At 52.8% G+C, this 22,731-nt stretch overlaps 1 protein-coding gene across 3 annotated transcripts in view; it reads right to left on the reverse strand.

The window, feature by feature from the left end:
* AKT2 (AKT serine/threonine kinase 2) overlaps positions 1 to 22,731 on the reverse strand; it is a 61,856-nt gene extending 39,125 nt beyond the window's left edge. Inside the window, exons 1-2 of one of the 3 annotated variants that reach the window (XM_019629781.1) lie at positions 22,605 to 22,731; positions 4,024 to 4,153 (exon numbers count right to left, since the gene is read on the reverse strand). In XM_019629781.1, coding sequence (XP_019485326.1) covers positions 4,024 to 4,069 — 46 coding nt within the window. In that variant the 5' untranslated portion in view covers positions 4,070 to 4,153; positions 22,605 to 22,731. Of the gene's footprint in view, positions 1 to 4,023; positions 4,154 to 4,853; positions 4,957 to 5,058; positions 5,175 to 22,604 lie in introns of those variants that run through there. The other 2 variants (XM_019629783.1, XM_019629782.1) reach the window with 2 other exon arrangements.

Raw genomic sequence — 22,731 nt, forward strand, 5'->3', positions numbered from 1 at the left:
CAACAAGCACATGAAAAGATACTTAACACCATTAGTCATTAGGGAAAAGCAAATCAAAACAATGATAAGATACCAACCACTTCACAATCACTAAGATGGCTGTAGTTTTTTAAAAAGAAGAAAACAAAAGAAGAAGAACTAGTGAGGATGTGGAGAAACTGAAACCCTTGTGCATTGCTGGTGGGAATGTAAAACGGTCCAGCCCTACAGAAAAATTTGGCTCTTCCTCCAAAAGTTAAGTATAGAATACACCATACATTATAAATACAGACTATGTGACCCAGATTACTTATATTACATATATTTATATGCATTATCTAATTATATAGAATATGTTAGAATATAAATACTGAATAGATGATCCAGCAATTCCACTCCTAGGTGTATACCCAAAAAAGCTTTCAACAAGTACTCAAATATTTGTACACAAATGTTCATAGCAGCTAATCACAAGAGCCAAAGGCAGAAATAACCTAAATGTCCATCAATGGATATATGGATAAACAAAATGTGGTATATTCATACAATGGAATATTATTTGGCCATAAAAAGGAATGAAGTACTGATCCACGCTACAACATAGAGGAACCTCAAAAACATCATGCTGAGTGAAAAGAAGCCAGTCACAAAAGGCCACATACTGTATGATTCATTTATATGAAATGTCCAAAAGAAGTAAGTCCATAAAGACAGAAAACAAATTGGTGGTTGCCAAGGGGTAGAAGGACAGGGCAATGGGGACTGACTGCAGAGTTTTCTTTTAGGGCGATGAAAACGTTTTGGAACTAGGCAGAGGTAGTGGTTACACAATGCTGTGAATGTACTAAAGGCCACTGAATTGTACATTTTAAAATAGCTAATTTTGTGTTATGTAAATTTCACCTCAATTTCAAAAAGCAAAACAAAACTATTGATAGAAAAGCTCACCTATGTCACTGAAAGTTACTGTTTGGGAGGGGCAGGGGGGTTGCTTCTGGAGACTGTCTTGTTCTATTTCTTGATCTGGACACTGGTTTCAGGGTAAGCTTATGATCCAGGCCCTTCCTTACCTGTGGTGTTTTATGCATTGGTAACAAGCTAAGGGGGGGAAACAAAAAACCTAGAAGGAAAGGACACACATCCTCACAACAATCCAATTTTACAGATGAGGAAAATGAGGCATAGAGAGATTCCATTAGTTGCTTGAGGCTCACAGTTGTTAACCTGGAGAACTAGGATAGAACCCAGGTTTGCTCTGTCCATGCTGTTAACCATTACAATGTCTGCCTCTAAACAGACGGGGCCAGGCCTGGTGGAGCCTGACAAAGAGTGTGCTGAGGCTTTGTCAGAAAGGGGACCAACACACGGCATGAGTCACTCCAACAGTGGTACCCTCACTTCGCCCGTTCCTTGAACAGACCTTGCTAGGCGAGAAGCAGCAAGTAGGCCAGGTCTTGAGAGCACTGGTTTAGGAGCTGAAGGACACAAGTCCAAACCTCAGTTTGGACTGCCACCTCCTCTCTGGAACCTTGGGCAAGTCAGTCTCCCTGCCCAGCCTCAGCATCCTGGTCTGTAAGATGCCTGCCTCACAGGGTGGCTATGGAAATGCAACAAAATTGGGCTTGCCTACAGCACAGCCGTGCCTGGCACAGAGTGGGCACACAGTAAACTGGGGCAGCTATTATTGCAACCACCTGGGTGGATGGTGCAGGTGCTAAAACAGCTGCAGTCAGCAGGGCCCACCTTGCCTCGCCCACCTCTGCCAGCCACTGCTCAGAACGACAGCCACTGGGAGGCCTAGGAGTGACACACATACATGTGTGTATGGAGCAAACCCAAGGCAGGTGTGTCCCAGGTAGGCCATCTCAGCAGCTCAGCTGGCCCCCTTAGCGTGAATGGAGACGCTGAAGGCCTGAGAGGGCCTGAGATCCATTTAATGCCATCAGTAGCCCTGGACCAAAGACAAACCCCCACCCCAGCCACAGTCCTCAGGCCAGCTTCAGGACTCCTACGACCCAGCCCAGGGAGCCATGGGTCTTGGGAAACTCGGAGGCCTGAGACCCTGGCCCACCAGACCACACTCGCACCACCCCACACACAATCCCAACCATTCATTCAATAATCAGTCACCGAGTGCCTACGAAGCATGCGAAGCACTTTTCTAGGCACTGGGGACACCATGGTGAGCACAGCAGATCAAATCCCTGCCCTTAGGGAGCTGACAACGTCAGAGGCCTGGGTTGTTAACCCATTTTACAGATGTGAAACTAAGGCTCAGAGAGGTGACAGCTTGCTCAGTCACATCAAAAGGAAGTGGTAGAGCCAGGGGTTAGAACCATGACATCTGCCAAGGTTCAAAAAGCTCCACTGACAGCCCCAAACTCAGGGCCCAACCTGGGGGTAGGCCGGGGTGTCTCAAATGCCACCCGTCTTCAAGAGAAGTGGGAACAGGTCTCCCCTACTCAGTCTGATGGGGGAGGCCTGGCCCTGGGGCATCGCCTCTGTCCCTCATCACTGCTCTGTCTGCAGGCTGGGACAGGATGGGTGGACACCTCTTCCAATTCCTGCAGGGCTGGCCCCATCAGCCTTCCTGTCCTCTTCAATTTGAACAGCCCCTCTCACTGAGGCCCTCCCTGAACACCTGGTTTATGACAGCTCCTCTGCCCGCCTCACAGGCCCTCCTCCTCACGTTGCTTGGTTTTTCTCCATGGTACTTACCACCACTGGACACAGGTGCCACCTGCCCTCCTGACTAAATGTAAGATGTCAACATGAGGACGGGGATTGTGCCTGTTTGATTCACTGCTATATCCCCAGTGTCTGGATCAGTGCCTGGAATACAGTAGCTGCTCAACAAACGTTTGCTGAATGAGTGAAAAGTCCACAAAGAGCAGGCCTGGCACCCTCCCTCCACAGGGCAAGGTCCACAGAAGCCAGGACGGTCTGCCTCCTCCCTCCTCAGCTGGACGAGCCTACTCTCAGCACATGCTTCTTCCCGGCTGCCCTTGGCACATGGCTGCAGAGCCAGTAAATGCCACAGTTCTGGGGACAAGCAGCCTAGGGTCTAGGGGTCTAGTCTCTTAGTCTCTTCCATGTAAATGACTTCACTTCTCTGGCTTGGCTGCCCACCAGTACAACCAGATCAGGTCACACCCTGGCTCACCACCTCCTGGGCTTCTAATTACCTGGAGAGGCAAAGCCCAGGTCCTTTCTGTGGCCTGCAGGGCCCCACCTGGTTTGATGCGGCATTACCGCTCTGCTGTGTCACCTAGTCCCGCTTGTCCTTACTCATTCTGCTCCAGCCACACTGCCACCTTTGTCCTTGCTGTCACTCTTACCCAGCTATGTGTGTGACTCACTTCCTTACCTCCTCCAGGCCTCTGTTCACTGTCATCCCCTCAGAGCAGCTTTCCCTGACCACCCTCTCTCCATCCCCTTCCCCATCAGAATTCTTACTTTTCACAACAGCACTCACCACCACCTGACATCACATGTCTGCTTGTTTGTTTATTATTTGTCCCCATATCCCAAAGGAACGTAAACTCCATGAGGGCACCACATTGTCCCCAGAGTCTGGGACAGCCTGGCACACCACACACTCAATGAGTGCTTGCTGAATGAACCTCAGCATGTTATTTCAGTTAAGTGACCTCCCATCTCTGAGCCTCAGTTTCTTCATCTATAAAATGGGGCTATGAATGAGATTGTGAATGCAGCTACAGAAGTCTGGCCTGTGGGTTCATGTGGGGTGTTCAGATAGGCCTGGAGATTCGGCCACAGAGTCACAGCTCCTCTGCCCAGGCTACTGCTGAAGGAGTCCATGAAACGGGCTTAAGGAGATACTGGCCTGGGTCAGGCAGGCGGAGCTGGGATGCTGACTCCTGGGGCTGTGAAGACCCTGCACCTCTGCCTCTCAGGGCACTAGCTGCCAGGAGGAGGGCGGGGGAGGTGGGGGAGGGGTGTGTGTGTGTGTGTGTGTGTGTGTGTGTGTGTGTGTGTGTGTGTGTGTGTTGCACAATCCTGTGGGCAAAAGCAGCCCCTTACCACGCTTGTGGAGCCAGCCTTCTTTGATGACAGACACCTCGTTCATGGTGGCAGCGTGTCACGCTGTCACCTAGCTCGGGACAGCTCAGGGCAGCAGGACATGCAGGAGGCACGGTGGACAGAGCACAGTCTGCAAGACAAGAGAGGCGCCCATCAGAATTCGAGGAGGACTTGGCCCCAGCCCCTTCCTTCAGGACAGCCAAGCTCTGAGGCCCCTCTGGTGCTCTGCTTGTTTTGCACAGGGTGGAGCCAGTGAGGGTGGGGGAGCCCTGCCCTTGGGGCCCAGTGTGAGGGGAAGATGTGGCCATCCCCAGGGACCCCAATCTGGGAGAAAGGACATGACCCTGTCCTCAGAGCCCTACTCTGGAGGGAGCAGAGCTCCCTGACCTATGCGTAGGCCAGGCCCTGTGCTCAGAACACCCAAATTGAGCAGAGGCAGCCCCTCCACCCACCCTCGCTCCAGGCTGGAAAGGCAGTAAGGGAGCTGCGGCCCCGCCCCCAGCGTCATTCCCATGCCCCACTGCTGAGGTAACCTGGGATGAATCAGACAGCTCTGGGCACCTCAGAGAGCGCTCAAAGCCACCAGCACCTGCCTGCCACCCCTCCACACACAAACACACACTCTCTCTCTCTCCCTCACATCCCCCACCTCCCTTTTCCAAACCAGAAAGCCACCAACCGCCACCTTTAGAAAACCAAGTATCCCCATCCCCCTGCACAAGGCCACCCCATGTCACTTCCTCACCCTCAGGTCCCTCCTTGCCCCCACCAAATGACCAAGGAAAGGCAGACGGCAGGTGCTCCGGGCCTTAAACAAGAAAGCAACCTACTGCGTAGGCACTTGTCTGGGGCCTAGCAGCCAGTCCTGGGGGCTCGACCAAGGCCCTGGTCCCTTCTCCAAGACCTCGAGACCTCTGCTTCTGTCCTCAGGGACCAGCAGCTGATAGACTGACAGACGCCGAGGCTGCTGTTTCTGTCTCAGGTTCCTGGGCGGAGGGGTGAAGGGCGGGAGGCAGCCGCCAGCTGGGCCCCTACCTGGAGCCGCAGGCCTGGATAGGGGCCATGGAGCCCAAGACGCCTTTCGCCTTTCCTGGCCTGGGGTTATTTGCGGACAGCAGGTCAGGAGCTACGGTGGCCCCCAGAGAAGTGGCAGCTGGCTCTAAGGACACCATGGGCATCAGCTTTCTCTCGTGCCCCAGGGGAGCTGGTGGGCCGGACACACTATTGCCTGGCATGTGACAGTGGCAGGCTGCCCGGCTGGGCAGAGGGAAGGAGGTAAGCAGGAGGAAGCGGGGGAAAGACAAGATGGACAGTGACTGGGAAGTAAATAGCGGGGTGAGAAATCACATTCCGAACTCCAAGCTGCAAAGGCAGAGCCAGGAGCAGCAGCAGGGGCTCCCTCCTCAGGAGGCATAACAAGCACCCCAAGGGGCTCACACCCCACTACCCCAACACTGAGGACTGCCAGACTCTCAACCCTAAATATCCCACCAGCCTGTGCTGCAATGGCTAATATGACCGGTCTCTCCATCCCCCCGACCCCAAGACTTTCTCAGGTCCAGCACTATCCTCTCCCAGCAGGGTCCTGCCCCACCTCCTTCCTGGACTCTCCCCCCACAATCTGTCACTCATTCAGCAGCTAGGGGGACCCTCAAACCTGACTCTGTCCTTAACCTACTCAAAACCCTTCTGTGGCTTCCCACTGGCCTCAGAAAAGAGCCAACCTCCTCGGCTTGGGAGTCAAGGCCCTTCAGGACCTAGCCTCTGCTGGCCTGTGTCCACTGCCTCCCCCCAATGCTGCTGATCCGGGTGGTCCTCAGTACCCATGTCCCCAGCTTTCTCACCACCTCTCCCACCCACCCCCACGTCCCCTCACCTCCTTACCCTTTCCCTACCACCCAGGGTCTCCATGGGGTCCCAGCCTCTGCTCTCAACCCCTATACTCCATCTAAATATGGCTCTGTCCTTCCCTTTCTAGGAGCCAAGAGGCACCTAGAAAGCCCTCAATAAAAGCTAACGGCCATGACCTGGCACTCCCCACCCCTCCAGTCCCGGCCCCCACACCCCTCTCTCTGCTCCACTTCTGTCACTTAGGCCCTTCCCTCTGACCGCCATCCCCCATACCTTCGTGGGTTCTCCCTTCTCCCTGAGGTCTCCGCTGAACCAGTACCTCCTCCAGGAAGCTTGCTGACCTCAGAGGCTTCACTGGGTGCTCTCTGTGCACTTCCTCAGCCAATGCTCCTCACATCTACAAATGCTAACACAGTGGACCAGCACAACATCTGGGTATCTGCTGTGTACACAACGGATGAGCCCAAGTCTCCAGACCCCCAGCCCAGGACCAGACACAACCATGGAAACACTTCCCGAGTCTAGTCATGCCATCAGTTTTTTTGGGAGTGTCCTAAAGTCTCAACACTATCCTGGGGGCCAGAGACAGAGTGTCACTAAGACGCAGCCCCTGCCTCCAGGAAGCTCACATTACAGTGGGGAAGGCAGACAGGCACCAATACATAACAATGTCATGTGCTGGAGAGGTACTGAGAAGGAAAATAAAGCAGAGGAAAATGATAGTAGGGAACGTGGTACAGGGAATATGTGAACAGGGACTGAGCCTTGCTAACATGTAGGGAAAAGAATTTCAGGCAGGGGAACAGCAAGTGCAAAGCCCCTGAGGCAAGCAGGAACTTGGTGAGTGTGGAAAACTGCCAAGCAGCCTAAACGGCTACAGGGTCAGGAGCCAGGAGAGGTGGGTTGCAGAATACTTGGGGCCTGAAAGCTGTGGTGGGGACTTAGGGAATTCCTCACCAACAAGGACTGACACCGCACTTTCCCCCATAGGAGCTCACTTTGGAATAGTTTCCAAAGATCTGGGATGGACCCGAAGTCCAAAGAAAGAGCAGATATGGAAGAAAAGGACAAGGCCTGGTGTCTGATCTCGGCTCTCCTTTCCCCTCCCAGCCTGGTGGGAGGAGCCTCCATGATTCAGCAGCACTAAAGCACCCACTGTGTGCAGATTCGGCCTGCTGCTTCTCCCCCAGCCAACACTTTAATACAAGGTTGCCATGATCGGAAAGAGAGAGGTGAAGAAAGCCAGGTATGGGCGAGAGTGGTCAGGGTTGCAGAGTCCGAGAGCCACTGCCAGCTGGGTGGCCTTGAGCAGGGTGCTGGTGTTCCGGTGGTGTCTGTCCTGAGTGCTCCCAACCTCCCCACCAGAGGGGCAGCAACCACACCCGGGGAGAGGGCAGAGGCTCAGAGAGGGGAAGCCATTTACCTTGGGTCTCCCAGCTGAGCAGTGGTGGAGGCCCTGGCCGCTGCTCAGCACAGCAGAGCCACTTTTTACACTCTCATTTCAGCGACTAAGAAGCCGCAGTAGCTTGGGCAAGGGCAGGGGGAGGAACTGAAGATCCCTGTGTCCTGCCTGGATCCTGCCCCGTCCTCCCACTGAGGGTGGCGCCTCAGCTGAAGTGTTTGTGACGCAGTCCTGCTGTGATGAAACACCAGGCACTGCAGCCAAGAGGATGGCCTGCTCCCCGGGGAGCTGCGGATGGAGGACTCCCAGGCAGGAGGACAGAGACCAGCCTCTGGAGGCCGGGTGTCTGCACTTGGCCTGTCCTGCCCTGGCCGCAACACCGCAGGCAGTACACCCCATGGCAGGGAGTGCCTGCATGACCCCATCCCTCCTTGCTGCTTCCTAGGGTGTCCGGGCCTGGGCTGAAGCTGCAGCCAACTAGAAGTGAGCCACCTGGGAGGCAAGGTAAAAAGAGCAAGGGCACCTCACAGGAGAGGACACCCACACAACCAAGGAACACATGCAAAAAATCTAATTAGTTACGGGGAAATACAAATTAAAACCACACTCACCAGGATGGCCAAAAATTTTTAAAACTGACAATGCCAAGTGTTAAACAAGGATGTAAAGGAATCACTACTAGTGGGAGTCTCAAATGGTCAACCACTATGGAAAATTATTTGGCAGTGAGAATTAAAACTCAATATATGCCTACCCATGGCTCAGCCATTCCACAGCTCCAACAGAAATGAGTATATTTGTTCACCAAAAGACATATATTAGAATACGAGGTCTGACAATTAAGCTCGCAAACTTGTTGCAGTGATGTTGCTAACATTTTTTTATATCAGAGGAATTATTTATCATGAATTTGTACCAACTGGACAAACCGTTAACCAAGTTTACTATTTGGAAGTGCTGAAAAGGCTGCATGAAAAATTTAGACAGCCTAAACTTTTCACCAACAATTCATGGCTCTTGTATCACGACAATGCATCAGCTTACACGGCACTGTCTGTGAGGGAGTTTTTATCCAGTAAACAAATAACTGTATTGGAACACCCTCCCTGCTCACCTGATCTGGCCCCCAATAACTTCTGTCTTTACCCGAAGATAAAGGAAATATTGAAATGAACAACACATTTTGATGACATTCAGGACATCAAGGGTAATACGATGACAGTTCTGATGGCCATTCCAGGAAAAGAGTTCCAAAATTGCTTTGAAGGGTGGACTAGGTGCTGGCATTGGTGCATAGCTTCCCAAGGGGAGTACTTGGAAGGTGACTGTAGTGATATTCAGCAATGAGGTATGTAGCACTTTTTCTAGGATGAGCTTGCGAACTTAAGTTGTTCAACCTCATATTCACAGCAATACTCATAGTAGCCCCAAGCCTTTCATTAGTCTTTGCTCATGTCACTTCCTTTGAGAAGCCTTCCTAACCTCTCTAGACAAAAGTACACCCACCCAAGTACGTCCCCTGGCCCTTTATTTTTCTCCATAAGCGTTTATCGTCACTGACAGGATTGTATATTATTTACCTGTTTACCAGTTTATTGTTGACCTTGCCCCACTATGATGTCGGCATGGTAAGGACAGGGGCTCTGGCCTGTCTTGGGCACTGCTGGACCTCAAAGCCTTGCAAGGTGCTGGGTACACAGTGGGGACTTAATAAGTATTTGTGGAATGAATGTGTAATGAGTGAAGCTCTGTGCCCAGAACAGGCTCAAAATAAGTTAAATTCCTTTCCTTGCCATTTGTCAGGTCCTTTTTCTCTCGCCCCCTCTCACTGACCTGGTTTCAACGCCAGACGGAACAGATGGGATGAGGGAGGCAAGCGGGGAGGCAGAGACTCTGTGTCCTGGATCTGGAGACAGTGGAGTAGGGGCTCCTTCCTGGCACTGTGACCCCCCAGGAACCTCTGTCTCCTGCCCTCTAACCAGCACCTCACCTACAGCTCCCAGGAGGGCCTGCTCAGGAGATAAGTTCAAAGACAACAGGAACCTGTCCTTCAACAGGCAGCAGCTGCTTGTGGGAATTTTGGAGGAAAGGCGCATGGAGCGGGCGGAGGGAAATGACTCCCTCTTTTGCCGCCATCCGCAGCTCTCAGAGCTGCTCCCTCATTTTGTGAGGGCACTTGAGCAAAACTGATAACATGGAAAACACACACGTCCTTGGAGGAACTTCTGCAGAAAACGCTTATGCCAGTGCACAAAGGGGTTTCTCAACCTCAGCACTAGTGCTGCTTGGGGCTGGGTAATTCTGGTCGTGAGAGCTGTGCTGTGAATGGCAGGTTTAGCAGCATCCCTGGGCTTCATTTGCTAAAGTCAACAGCACATCCTCCCCTGAGCTGGGACCATCAAAAATGTCTCCAGAAATTACCAAATGTCTCTTTGGGGCAAGCCACCCCCTGGCTGAGAACTGCTGTTCTGAGGGTATTCTTGCTGGTATAGTGAAACCCTGGAAGCCACCTAATGCCCACAACAGGGTCCAATGCTATAATGATTAATATGATGGTAGTACTAAAAAGAGGGAATGCCTCACTGCATGCCAGGCACACATTCTACCCTCAATGCAACCCTATGTGGCAGGTACTCGTACTATTATCTCCATTTTAATGAAGAAACTAAGTCACAGAAGTGAAATGACTTGCCCCTATCACCCGATCAGGAAATACAGAGCTGGGATGGGAGCCCAGGCAGCCTGGCTTCCCCACCACACTGCACACCACACAGCCTTAAGGGTTCGGCCAACGCGGATTCAGGTCCCTGCTCTCTGACTTTATAGCATCCCCAAGTCTCAGTTTCCTCCTCTGTGCAATGGGGCTGGCAGCAGTGCCTCCACTGCAGGCTCATGGATGGAAGGGCTCAGCACAGCGCCCAGCCTTCAATGAGGTCCATCCAGTGGACAGAGCACAACACAGCCATCCAAGGCACAAGAACCAACCTCGATGAGCCGACATTGACCTTCAGCATTCAGTGTGCTCACGGAACAACACAACATCCAACCTGATCCCTTTTCTGTAACAAACACGGACACGCCATGTCGTCTCAATTCTGATGGGCATATTTTTTCACATGCTGACATTTCTGAGATTGACATGCATCTCACAATTCATGTATAAATTTCATCAAAGCATCCTTTTCAGGAAAGCAGTTGTTCGAGCAACAATGGATCTTACAGGGAATAGTGTCACAGACTAGAGGGGGCGAGGTCTATGTTTAACCATCACATGTATAGATGGAACTGTGCCAAAGAGCCCACGGGGCAGAGTAATGGGTACAGGAGTCAAGGTGGCCTCAGGAACCAGATGCATTTCAACCTCAGCCCTGCCACTTGCTGTGTGACCTTGGGCAAATCGCTTCCCCTTTCTTTGCCTTAGTTTCCTCATCCATATATCAGAGATAATATATAGTACATACCATCAAGGCTGTTCTGAGGACTAAATGAGTAATCCACATAAAGTCCTTGAGACAGAGCCCAATACAGCAGCTGCTCAACACCTGTCAGGTATCACTATTTCTTCTGTTGGGTGGAGACATGGGGACCTTTACTTCCTACATTATGCAGTTCTGTAACGAGTGAATTTTTACCTATTCAGACTCCTTGGTAAGTAGGCGGCATTAAAGATATTTTCTTTTCTCTTAAACACCGCACACTCCCCCCAACTGCCCCATCTGTCTACTTGGAACAGGTAGGATTGGAGGCAGGCTGAAGACGTGGGCAGGTTGCAAAAGATACTGGGACAAGAATAAGCACCAGAGTAGATTTCCTTCTCTTCCCTGCCACCCCTCGACACCTTCCCCCTCACCCTGCCACCCAGGGCCTTCCAGCACCCACAGAAATCATGTCAAGGATTTGAGTCTGCCTGGTTGTGGGCTCCAAACACACTGAGAGCACCACGCCGAGGCCAGAGGGACCCTCCAAACACAGCAATGACCCTTTCCCTGCTTGGGGACCATGTCCAAGGCCCTAGGGAAGCAAAAAGGGCCTATCTGAGGTGGCCCCTGCCTGTTCCCCAGCCTCACTGGTCAGCATGCTTCCCCCCAGCACACTTGCCCCTTCTCTCAGTCCCCTGACCACTCCTTGCTTTTTCTGACCCCAGGGCTTTCACCCATGCTAGTCCTCCCACACTCCTCACCCACCTTCACCTGCTAAATCCCTGTTTCCTCAGGGAAGCCTGCCCTGAGGGGCCCACAACGAGTCTCATCCCCTCACAGCACTTAGCTCTACCGCGCTGTCGCTTGTACAATTCTCTAGGTAACAGCATCTCCCCCACTGAACTGGGGGCTCCACAGGCAGGGACAGGGGTCTGTCCTGGTCCCCACTGTGTCCCCAGCCCCGTCCAGCACAGAGGCAGGCCCAGAGCTTTCATCAATGCAAGGTGGAGGTGGCAAACAAAACCACAGCTTTTGAGCTCAGAGTTCTGCTAAGTGAAGATGAAACAAAAAATCCTGCATTCGGGCAGCCGGTTGGCTCAGCTGGTTAGAGTGCAGTGCTCATAACACCAAGGTTGCCAGTTTGATCCCCACGCCTTCCACAACTAGATTGAAACAACTACTTGACTTGGAGCTGATGGATCCTGGGAAAACACACTGTTCCCCAATTTAAAAAAAAGGGGGGGGGGCTGGCTGAGTGGCCCAGTTGGTTAAGAGCTCGCTCAAGAGTTTGAGCTCTGAGCAACAGTGGTTCGAGTCCTGGCCCGAGCTGAGCAGCCGCTGAGCTGCCAACAGGTGGCAGGATGGCTCAGCTTAAAAAAAAAAAAATCCTGTATTCATTCATTTCACAAATATGGCACCCATGCTGTGGCAGCACTGCTCTGGGACAGCAGTGACCAAAACAAACTCCTTGCCCTGGAGGAGCTTATTGGGAAAGGGGGATGGACAGACATTAAAATAAATAAGTTAAATAAATAAGCAAATTACACAGTATATCAGAAGTTGACAAATGCTTTGGAGAAAAGCCACATATGGAGGACTAGGTGTTGGGAAGGGGGAGAGGGTTTCTGATTTAGTAGAGTAGTCAGAGAAGGGCTCACTGAGATGGTGAAATCTGTGTACAAACCTGAGAAAAACTAGGCAGCCATGTGGAGACTTGGAGAAGAACAGCACCAAGGTGTGGCCTGCGTGAGACACAGGAGGTGGTGGAGGGCAGTGAGGCACATACTGCTATAGAGGAAGCTGGGAGCCAGGCCGGGCAGGCCCTGGGAGGCCACTGTGAGGGCTGTGGCTATTTCTTGTAGAGAGATGGGGAACTGTTGGCTTGAAGAGGGAGCAGCATATGAAATCCCCTGGCCCCAGTGTTGCAGGAGCTATATCACAGCCTTCTTCTCCAGGAGCTATCCCCAGAAGAAGCCCTGTACACTGGCCTGACACTCTCACCACCTGGCCCACTTGGGGATCACGAGGACCCATATTTTACAGATGAGGAAACTGAGGCCTGGAAGGGTTCAGTACCTAAGGCCAGGCAGCTAGGACACGACGAGAAGACTGGATCACGCTGTCCTAGCCCTAAGTCTCCTCTACCTCCCTCTGCCCTTGGTCCCAAGAGACTGAGCCCCCTCCCACTCCCCAGCCAGCCTGCTCTTACCATCCCTGACACCCTGCAGACCTAGGCTGCCCCTGACACACACACACACACACACACACACACACACACACACACACACACACAGGGCCCCTCAAGTCTGGCTGAGGGGTTCCTCCCTCACAGGCATTGCTCCACATCATCACCTGCTGCCTCCCCAGCCAGGAGCTCTGAGGCAGGGCCTGGTAGCCCAAGTCCCATCTCATCCCTAGGATATCTGGGAGCAAACAGGCAGGGGCTATGCATGGCTAGCATTTCCTAAGTGCTCACAACATGCCTAGCCTGGATAAATAGCAACCCTCACAGCAACCCTGTAAGGTAGATGCTATTACTATCCTCATCCTTCAGAAAAGGAAACTGAGGGCGGGCCGAGTGGCGCATTGGTTAAGAGTTCACCTGGGACGCCAGCTCTGAGCAGTAGGGCCCCAGTTCGGATCCCACATGAGGGCCAGTGACGCTGCCCTCTACAGCTAAGATGCTGAACAACAGCTCAACCTGGAGCTGGAACTGCCGTGAGTCAATGGCGACGGCGTAAGCTGCAGCCCCTGCTGCAGTAGGCTGCCATAAGCTACCGTGTGTGGCCGGCAGCCAGTATGAGTGGCCAGCAACCGGTATGAGCTGCCAAGAGCCGCCGTGAGCGACCATCCAGAAGCCAGCGACTGATCTGCCTCACCCGGGAAGAGCGCAATGATAATACCAATATGGGCCAGTGAAGCAACGTCCTCCACAACTAGACTGAAGAACAAAAGGACAGCAACTTATCTGTTCCCCTTCCCCTGATTCCCCAGCACTGTTCCCCTCCCCCAATTCCCCAATAAAATCTTTAAAAAAAAAGAAAAGAAAAGAAAAGAAAAGGAAACTGAGACCCAGAGAGAACAAATCACATGCCCAAAGATCACAAGTGAGTGCAGGAGAGCTGGCCAACAAAACTTTCTATAAGGATGGCAATGTGGTTACTATAGCTAGTGTAACTAAAGAACTGCATTTTTACTTTGTTCAATTATTTAAAATTTAAATGGCCACACATGGCTAGTGGCTAGCAGATTGGAGGTGCAGCTCTACAGAACCTCTGCTAATGAAGCAGCAGGAACCTGAAGGCAGGAGGAGGGGTGGGGGTGAGGCGAATACCATGATGGTCACAGGGCCCAGGGGCCAAGGAGAAGCTCCCATGAGATGCCATCACTCCTGAGCCCTGACCTGCTCAGCCCAGAGAGCCGGAACAGGGTTCAGAGGCCCAAACCCATGTCTGGGATCCTGATCAGTTCACACCCTGATTACCACTTCCAGGCTGCACAGGTCACTTCTCTGAACCTCAGCATCCTCGTCGACAAAATAGGATCTTAATACCAACCTGACGGAGCATATGCTTACGTTATTTCAAAAGATGCTTTTTCTTAACATCCCAGGGTTGTCATGGGGATCCAATGAGATGGGCTTCACGCACAGCTGGGGATGAGGCCAGCACTTAGGAAGACAGGCAGCAATTACACAAAGGCCAACTCCAAAGTCAAGGGCCCACCTGAGCCTCAGTTAGTCAGAACGATGGCAGTGGCAGCTATGTGAATACTGTCATAGCTGGTTAAAAGGAATCATCCAGATGATTCATGACATGCCTGTATTAACTTTCTGAAAATATCATCTAAATGAAAACACACAGCTAAAAAAAGTAGACAACTTGCAGACACTACCCCAAAACACATGCTCAACACCTGTCGCCGCCACCCCCCAGATCTTTGGACACCACTTTTGAGAAGCACAGCCCTAAGGGACCCCAGACCTGTCTGGCAGACCTGGGCCCTGCCACCTTCCTCTTTCCCCTGCTGCAGCCACAGTGTCACCACCTCATCAAAGTACCTCCCACCTCGGGGCCTTGCCTGTGCTGTACCCGTGTGGCCCGTTCCTTTGGACTTTCACATTCATGGCCTCCCGTCTCACCTCAGGAGCCTTCCCGAAGCCTCCCTCCCACCAAGGCCAGCTAGATCTCTGTTCCCTTCCTCAGCCACACTGAAAGCTATTTTTCTGCCTCCTCCACTAGACTGCATGCCACTCCCTGGCATCCAGAACCACACATGGCACGTAGCAGGTACTCAATAAATTACTTGATGAAGGGATGGAATACACAAATGACCAAAAACAGCCAAGGCTGACTGCAGAGGCCAACTGGGAATCAGACCCCAAGGCACACGGTAGGGGAGTACCTCCCACCCGCTATGCTTCCCCCGGCTCCTCCTCCAGGGAAGGAGGGGCTGGCCAAGGCCAGAGCTCCATGGGCATTAGGGAGTGGAGAAAGAAAGCCCCATCTCCCAAGCAGGCATCAAACGGAGCTAATCCTGTCACTTCTGGGACAACTGAGGCCTATTTTGTGCCAGCTGTCTAGAAGAGACAGCAGAAAGATCACTAGCATAACAGTAAGGACCTCAGAAACAGTGGCCATGACACTGGTCAGAGGCAGAAGAGCCAGCCTTAAAAAGCCACACTCAACCCCAGATAGAGCTGGGTTCAAATTTCATGTCTGTCATGAACTAACTAACACTTTTGGGCAAATCCAGTGACTCCCCCCCCCCCCCCAGGCCTTTGTGTCCTCACCGGTGAAATGGGAAGAACAGCTGTGCCGAGCTCCCAGGCTGTGGTGAGGATTGGGGAGAGCACCACGTAAAACCCTGGCGCGGTGCCTGGCACAGAGAGGCAACTCTGCTGGCTCTCAATAACAAGACGGGCATCCTATGTAGCTTTCTGCACCTCACTGCTATGTAGCTTTCCTAACTACAAAATGGGGGTGACTACTACCCAACTCACAGGCTGCTGTGCATCTGAGCTAACACATACCAAGTGCTCAGAGCCATGTCTGGCCAAGTGGGGTCTCATTGATGGATGTGATTAATTTTTCTAACCGGAGCCCTCGCCAGTGGGAACCTCAGTTAATTGGCCTGCCACCCCCTCCCAAAGCTTCAAATCCAAACCCGCCCTGCCAACCAGCAAGCCCAGGCTGGCTGCATCCAGAGCCCCTTCTCTGCTCTCAGGTGCCCAGCCGAACAAACTCCAGCAGCGGCGGCGGCAGCAGCTTGGATCCATGGAGCACCTTCTCAGAAGGCCCCATGCCAAGCACTCTCTAACACATTATTAGTTCCCCGATTCCTCTCTACAGCCCCACTCGGCAGGGATGTTCCCATTTCAGCTGAGCAAAATACACCTCAGAGAAATGAAATAAGGCCCCCAGGGTTCCCCAGCAACCAAGGGAGGAGCCAGGAGCAGGGTTCATACCCAGGCTGGCTACTCCCCCACCCGGACCACTTCGCAATGATCCACCAGATGAAGCCGACCTAAAACCAGGCTGGGAAGGTCTGGGGAAGGGGACATGGGAGTGGCAGCCGCCCCAGTCCATTCAGAAAGGGCCCACAAGGTGGCAAACCAAGACAGACTTGGATTTCTGGCCTCACCCTTAGAAACATCTGTGGACGAGCTTCCTGGGCAGAACAGCTGGGCTCGAGGAACTTCCTGCAGGGACCTCTGACATGTATTCTCCACTCAGCCAGCCCCAGCTTGCTGTCCCTTGCTCCAAGAACCCGGCACAGCTGGGCCCTGCTGTGGGTGCCGAGTTGGCAGTGGGTCCTGCCCCCAAGGGGGCCAGGCTGAGATCCCACCCCGCAGTCCCTCCCACACCCACTCCTTCGCTCCCTCCCTCCTGGTCCTGCTCCCAGGGCTGTCTCCCCAAGCTGGGCCTCTCACTGCTTGGCTGGTTGTCCAGAAGAGCCTGCCACGGAACCACCCCACCGTGCAGCCCAGAGGCCTGGTGGTTGAGAGCCTTCTACTGAGAGCTCTTGGGAAGTCAAAGAGAGGCCCAGGGAGGGGTGTCCCTGGGTCCCCCAAAGGTTTGGAGATCAACTGCAAAGGGCACGCTTTCCATCCTCCCAAGCAAAGAAAATTCTGGAGACCCCAGGAGGTTTGCTCTGAGGGGCTCCAGTCCTTCCAGAAAAATACCCCAAATGGGCCTGGGAGAATCAACAGCCAGGCTCCTGCTCACTGTACTAAACCTTAGGTCTGAGGCTCAGGTGTGAGATTAGAAGCTACCCTCACCCATGGTTACCAAGTGCCTTCCTGAGCTGGGGGACTCGGAGCCACACTGCCCAAATTCAGAGCTTGGCCCCAACACTGCCAGTTTGAGGGACCTAGCACAGGTAACCAAAGCTCTCCAGGCCTCAGTTCTCACCACTGCGAGGTGGGAATCAGAGCTGATTCCTCTTCTGTCTGAAGGGTCTTCACTCAAGTCCTCCCATGGTTCCTTCATTGCACTCCAGTCTCTACCGACATGTCACCTTCTCTGCGAGGCCATCCCTGATCATCCCAACTAAAACATACTAATAGCCCCACACTCTTTCTCCTGATCCCCATTCTCTTTACTTTCATAACATCAATCTCAACTTGATGTCCTATCATAGACTTGTTTACTGGGCAACTGTCTCCACTTGAAGGTGGGGCCACAGGCCTGGTCTTCTGAGTTCCAAGACAGTGCCAGGAATGGCACAGGCCCTCAGGCACAGAAGCTGAGCGGAAGGCAGATTCAGCAAGTGTGGTGGTTTTTTTTTTAAATCAGGTATTACTATTGTTCTGCACTGTTAATTGACATTAGCCCAGCTATTTGGGTTGGGGAGGGTAGGGAGCAAATCAACCCATTGACCCTCCCCCCATCTGTCCCTAAAGGGAACAGCCATAAGCCCTGGGGAACACGGTGTGAAAACCACAGAGGAGGGAGGAGACCATCAGGCTTTTGCAGTTTCTAAGGCAGAGATTCTACTCAAGAAGGAAGTGGGAGGCCTGTGAAACTCCCTGACCATCTCTAAAATCTACCCCTACCCCAGGCAGAAGCCTGAGAACCTCTCTTATGGAAAAAGGCACCTGCTAAAACCATAAATCTGACCAAGCTGCACCTTAGAGAAGGCTGCAAGTCTCTGAGTAGCCCAGCCCCGCCCACCCCCCATGCCCTCTCTCTTACCCAGTCCCTGCACCTCACCAAGCTCTGTCCTCCCTGTGACTTTTGTACTGTGGTCCCCCAACACACCCCAAGGCTGTTTGTTCTCCTGTCTCCTAGTCAATCCATGATCAGCTCAAAGTCTTTCCTGACAGCCCATCTAAAGAAGCACCAGTCACACCTGATTTTAATTCACTGCCTAGCCTCTCCCTTTAACTTGCCCCTCTTTTACTAACCCGGTTTTACGGTTTGCGTCAGCTCTGTCAGGGGTTTGTCAAGTGCACCCCTGTATCTCCAGCACCTGAAGCAATGTCAGGCATGCTGTAAGCACTCAACAAATGGTGGTGGAGAAAATCCTTTCTCGGCTCTGCCATGCCTTTGGGATCAAACCTAAGCTTCTTGACCGGACCCACCAGGCTCTACACAGCCTGGCCCCTGATTCCATGAGCACTTTTCCAACTCTGCCTGCCCACCCTTCTGCCTCAAGCCTTCAAAAGGACTGTTCCTAACCTGGGTCAAAGCTATTCCCACAACTCCTGGTGGAGATTCAATAAAAAACATGTATTGGAAGAGGGTTTAGCAGAGGCTGACATCTTGAAAGGAGCTGGGCTTTCGACCTCAAAGGGGCTCCAGGCAGCAAATGTGTGGGGGAGTGAGAAGACCTGGGTGCCGCATTTGCCAGTTGTTATTTGGATTATATGCCCCTCCCACTCCTAACCCTCATCTGGAAAATGGAGATGCTCATTTTGGCCCTGCCCTCCTCCTGGTATTATCTGTCAAGATTCTGTAACTTGGAAAGGGCCTTCAAAATCCTAGCAGAAATAATATGAATTACAATTGCTAACATATCCTATGGCTTACGACGTGTCGCGCACTCTTCTTAAATATAGTGAGAGCAAGAAATGTTTACTGTAGGCTTACTGTTATACCTGTCCAGTTATAAATGCTTTCCACAAATGAACCCATTTAACCTTCACAACAACCTATCAAGGGAGAATTATCATCATCCTATGACACAGATGATGAACCGGGCTCAGAAGGGTTGAGGAATCTGCTCAAGGTCACACAGCCAGTGAGTGGAAGGGCTGGATTTGAACCCTGTGCTCTAAATCACTTCAGCGCAGTTCTTTACAGAGGTTAGATACCAGGACACCAGATTCCTGGATCCTGGCTGGGCCAGGCTGGGCAGCTGGATAGCAGGACACCCAAGAGGACTAAGGGTGAAGGGTAGGGAAGGGTGGATGCCCTTGAGACTGCTGACTGGGCATTTACACAGTGCCAGCCACCTGTGTAAAGAGCTTCTCATGGAGCTTCTCGCGGATTAACTCAATCCTGACAACAGCCCAAGGTGGTTACTGTTCTGAGTCCACTGCACAGAGATGAACACTGTGGCCCAAGGTCACACAGGCAGAACGTGAAAACACAAGAACTTGTAATGCATGCCCACTACACCATCCTTGTGCAGGGACTTCTAACACAGGTCCCCTGGGAGCTGTGCCACCCTCTGCATATCGCTCTTACTGTCTTCCCTTGGCTCCCCGTACACACTCTGCCCCGGGTTCAAAGATGCCCTGGCTTAACTCTGAGGACAGACCAAATTTCATCAGCAAGCCAAGAAGTACTGGACTGGCTGCCGGCAGACGTGCTCACAGCAGCCCTTAGGCTCTGGGGACGAAGGGAACAAAATGTCCGTAGGTGCAGCTGGCAAGGTCCAAGGTAGGGGCTTTGAAGTGAGACCCACTTCAGTTTGGGGTCCAGTGAGCCAGGAGTACATGACACCAGAGACAAGCTGATATGCATTCAAACCCTAGCCTGGCCCTCTAAGTCTGATAAACCTAGGGCGAGGCAATTCCTCCTCTGAGCCTCAATTTCTGGCTCTGCAAAATGGACAGAAACACCAAATCCACCCCTGGGTGCAAATAAACCACTTACTCGTTGACAAGAAGTTCAACTTTGAGGCCAAACGGTGACGGGGATTCACATCCCAGCTTTACCACTTCTTGCTGTGAGACCTGGGGCAAATCAGTTCACTTCACAGAAATTCTCAGTTTCTGCATCTGTAAAATGGGTATCACACTTCTCTCTACCTCATAGTGGTCTACAAAAGGGGCACAATCATACCCACCCCATAGGGGTGTTTTTTTTTTGTTTGTTTTGTTTTTTTTAAAGATTTTTATTGGGGAATTGGGGGGATGGGAACAATGCTGGGGAATTGGGGGAAGGGGAACAGACAAGTTGCTGTCGTTTTGTTCTTCAATCTAGTTGTGGAGGACGTTGCTTCACTGGCCCAAGTTGGCACCATCATTGCGCTCTTCTCTGGCGAGGCAGATCAGTCGCCGGCTTCTGGACGGCCGCTCACTGCGGCTGCTGGCCGCTCACGCTGGCTGCTGGCTACATACGGTAGCCCATGGCAACCCACTGCCACAGGGAGTGCAGCCTACACCGTCGCCGGCGACTCATGGCAGCCCAGCTCCAGGTTGAGCTGTTGTTCAGCATCTTAGCTGTGGAGGGCAGTGTCACTGGCCCTCATATGTGGGATCCGAACCGGGGCCCTCTGGCATCCCAAGCGAGTTCTTAACCATCGTGCCACTCGGCCGGCCCCCATAGGGGTGTTTTGAGATTTAAATGACGTCATGTGTGTAAAAGGCCTGTCACATGGCTGACATATGGTAAATGTTCAATAAAAACTGGCTATCCACTAGCTCTGGAAATGATTTGCCTGTCCTCAGTTTCCCCTTCTAAAACAGAACATAACAACAGTCAGTACCTATGGCTCTAGGATGTGAGTATTCAGCAAGTTAATCCATGTGAAGCATTCTGAGCAGCACACAGAATGCATTCAATAAACGTCAGCCATCAGTATTACGGTTGTTTTTATTGCTGCTGTTAACCCCATCAGGCAAACCCTCTAAAACTGGCAGAAGGAGACCAGAGGGACAAAACTCTTAGTGGAGAAAAACTGTAGAGCCACCATGGCCTCACAGAGACTCAGGGACCTTTTTTTCCAGGAACCACAACTCACAGAAGCCAGCTTGGAAGCTGATGCCGTGGACCAGAAGCGACCATCTGTCCCCTCTGACCACATCATCAGCCCATGTTAGTTGGGTCAATCAGGGACTGCAGCCAGCCCTCCGGGAACTCCGGACCCAAGGCAAAGGTTACTGGCAAGCCAAGGTCATAAGCTGGCCTGGAGAGCAGGGACGGCGGCCTCACGTCTGGGGCTGGCTGTTCCAAGCATCCACCCAAGGGCCACGGTGAGAAACCAGATCTGTGGGGAATTTGGCTGTCCCAGGTCCTTCAGAGCAGTTTTCCTCCCTGGGTCAGGTTGGGCCAGGGGCACCCCCACCCAAGTCCCCTTGGCCTATGCAAAGAGGAACAGCTGGGAAAACAGTGCTTAACCTCATTGCCGACTAATGGTGAGGCCAACTGTTATCGCCTGATGGGGAGCGTAAACACGATGGGCAGCTGGACTGCTAACCCAGAATGACACAGCCTCAAGAAGAACAGAGGGGCCTGCAGTGGGTGGTGCCTGGCCCCTTCACATCCACCACCAACCAAGGTCAGGCCCAGAGGCCTGACTTAACTCCCCATGCTTCTCTGGGAGGAGAAGAGGGGACATGGTTGAATGGCAGTCCGTGGAGGACCTAATTACTCCAGTCTAGGCCCCTTGTTGAGTCCGAGCAGCCTCCAAATCAGAGAAAGGGATCCTCAGATTAGCAAGGTTAAAGATGTCCCCAGCCACCTTGTCACAGGAGAGAGGTGTCCCTCCAAACGCTCCTTCCTCCCAAGTCTTAAGCAGGACAGGGAGCACACAGCTTCTTAAATCCAAGCTCAATAACCCTTCCCTTCCCTAAATGGAGGAAAGCTCAGAAAACTTCAAACTAAGACATCTCCCCCTCCCCAAGGAAAGAAACAACTTGCCACAGGGGTGACCCACACATCGTAAAATAAGGTGTAATGTGAAAGGGTTCTGGGGTAGACAGCAGTCCAGTGTCCATCCAGTTCCCCTCAGTCATTAAGTTTAATAAAGGGTGATCCTCCCCTTCAGCTAAGTGTAAACCCCAAGCTCCACCCACCAAACTTAGGAGGCAGAAGCCCCACCTCATCACTTGCATTACAGCCCTCCCAAAATACTCCCCTGAACACCCACTTGGGCCAGTCCCGTCCCTAAAAGATTATAAACTTAACAGCCCTCCTCCTTTGATGTAGCGTTCTCTATGTTCTAAGGATGGCTCCCCCCAGTGGTATAACCCAGACGGCACTGCCCCGGCCATACTTGGTACAGCTCCCTCCCCAGAAGCCCCCACCTCTCTCAAAGCATTATATGAACTGCTCCCACGGCCCCAAATAGGTACAGCCCCCTACACTTGGTAAGGTGCGCCCCTTCGAGGGTTCAGCGCTCGCCAGTCACGCTTTTCCTTCACATCCCGCGGGTTCAGCCCACAGCCCGCACATGCTGGGGTCCGCACCCCCAGCTCTTCAGTGGTACGGTCCTCGCACTTTGGTAGCCCCCCGCCGTTTCAGTGGTACGGCCCGCCGCCCCCGCCCCCGGCCCCTCAGGGTTAGAACTACCACCCCCGCGCAGCCACCCCGACTCAGTCCCGGAAGGGGGGGCTCGAGGACCGCGGTCCCCGCCCGGCCGGCACTGGTGGTACGGCCCAGCGCGGCACTGTGGGGGGTCCGGACGCGACCACCGCGGGAGGGGGGGCGCTCGGGGACACGCGCTGGCGCACTCACCTGTCACCGGCGGCCGTCCAGTTTCTCCGGCGGGGCTCTACTCCCGCCCATCGCCACGCTGCGCTTGGTCCCGCTCCTGTGTTTCCTGGCTGTGCTGGGTGCAGTGGCGGCAGCAGCAGCAGCGGCG

This window comes from Hipposideros armiger, unplaced genomic scaffold (assembly GCF_001890085.2).
Source record: "Hipposideros armiger isolate ML-2016 unplaced genomic scaffold, ASM189008v1 scaffold_867, whole genome shotgun sequence".
In the NCBI taxonomy this organism is placed as follows: Eukaryota; Metazoa; Chordata; class Mammalia; order Chiroptera; family Hipposideridae; genus Hipposideros; species Hipposideros armiger.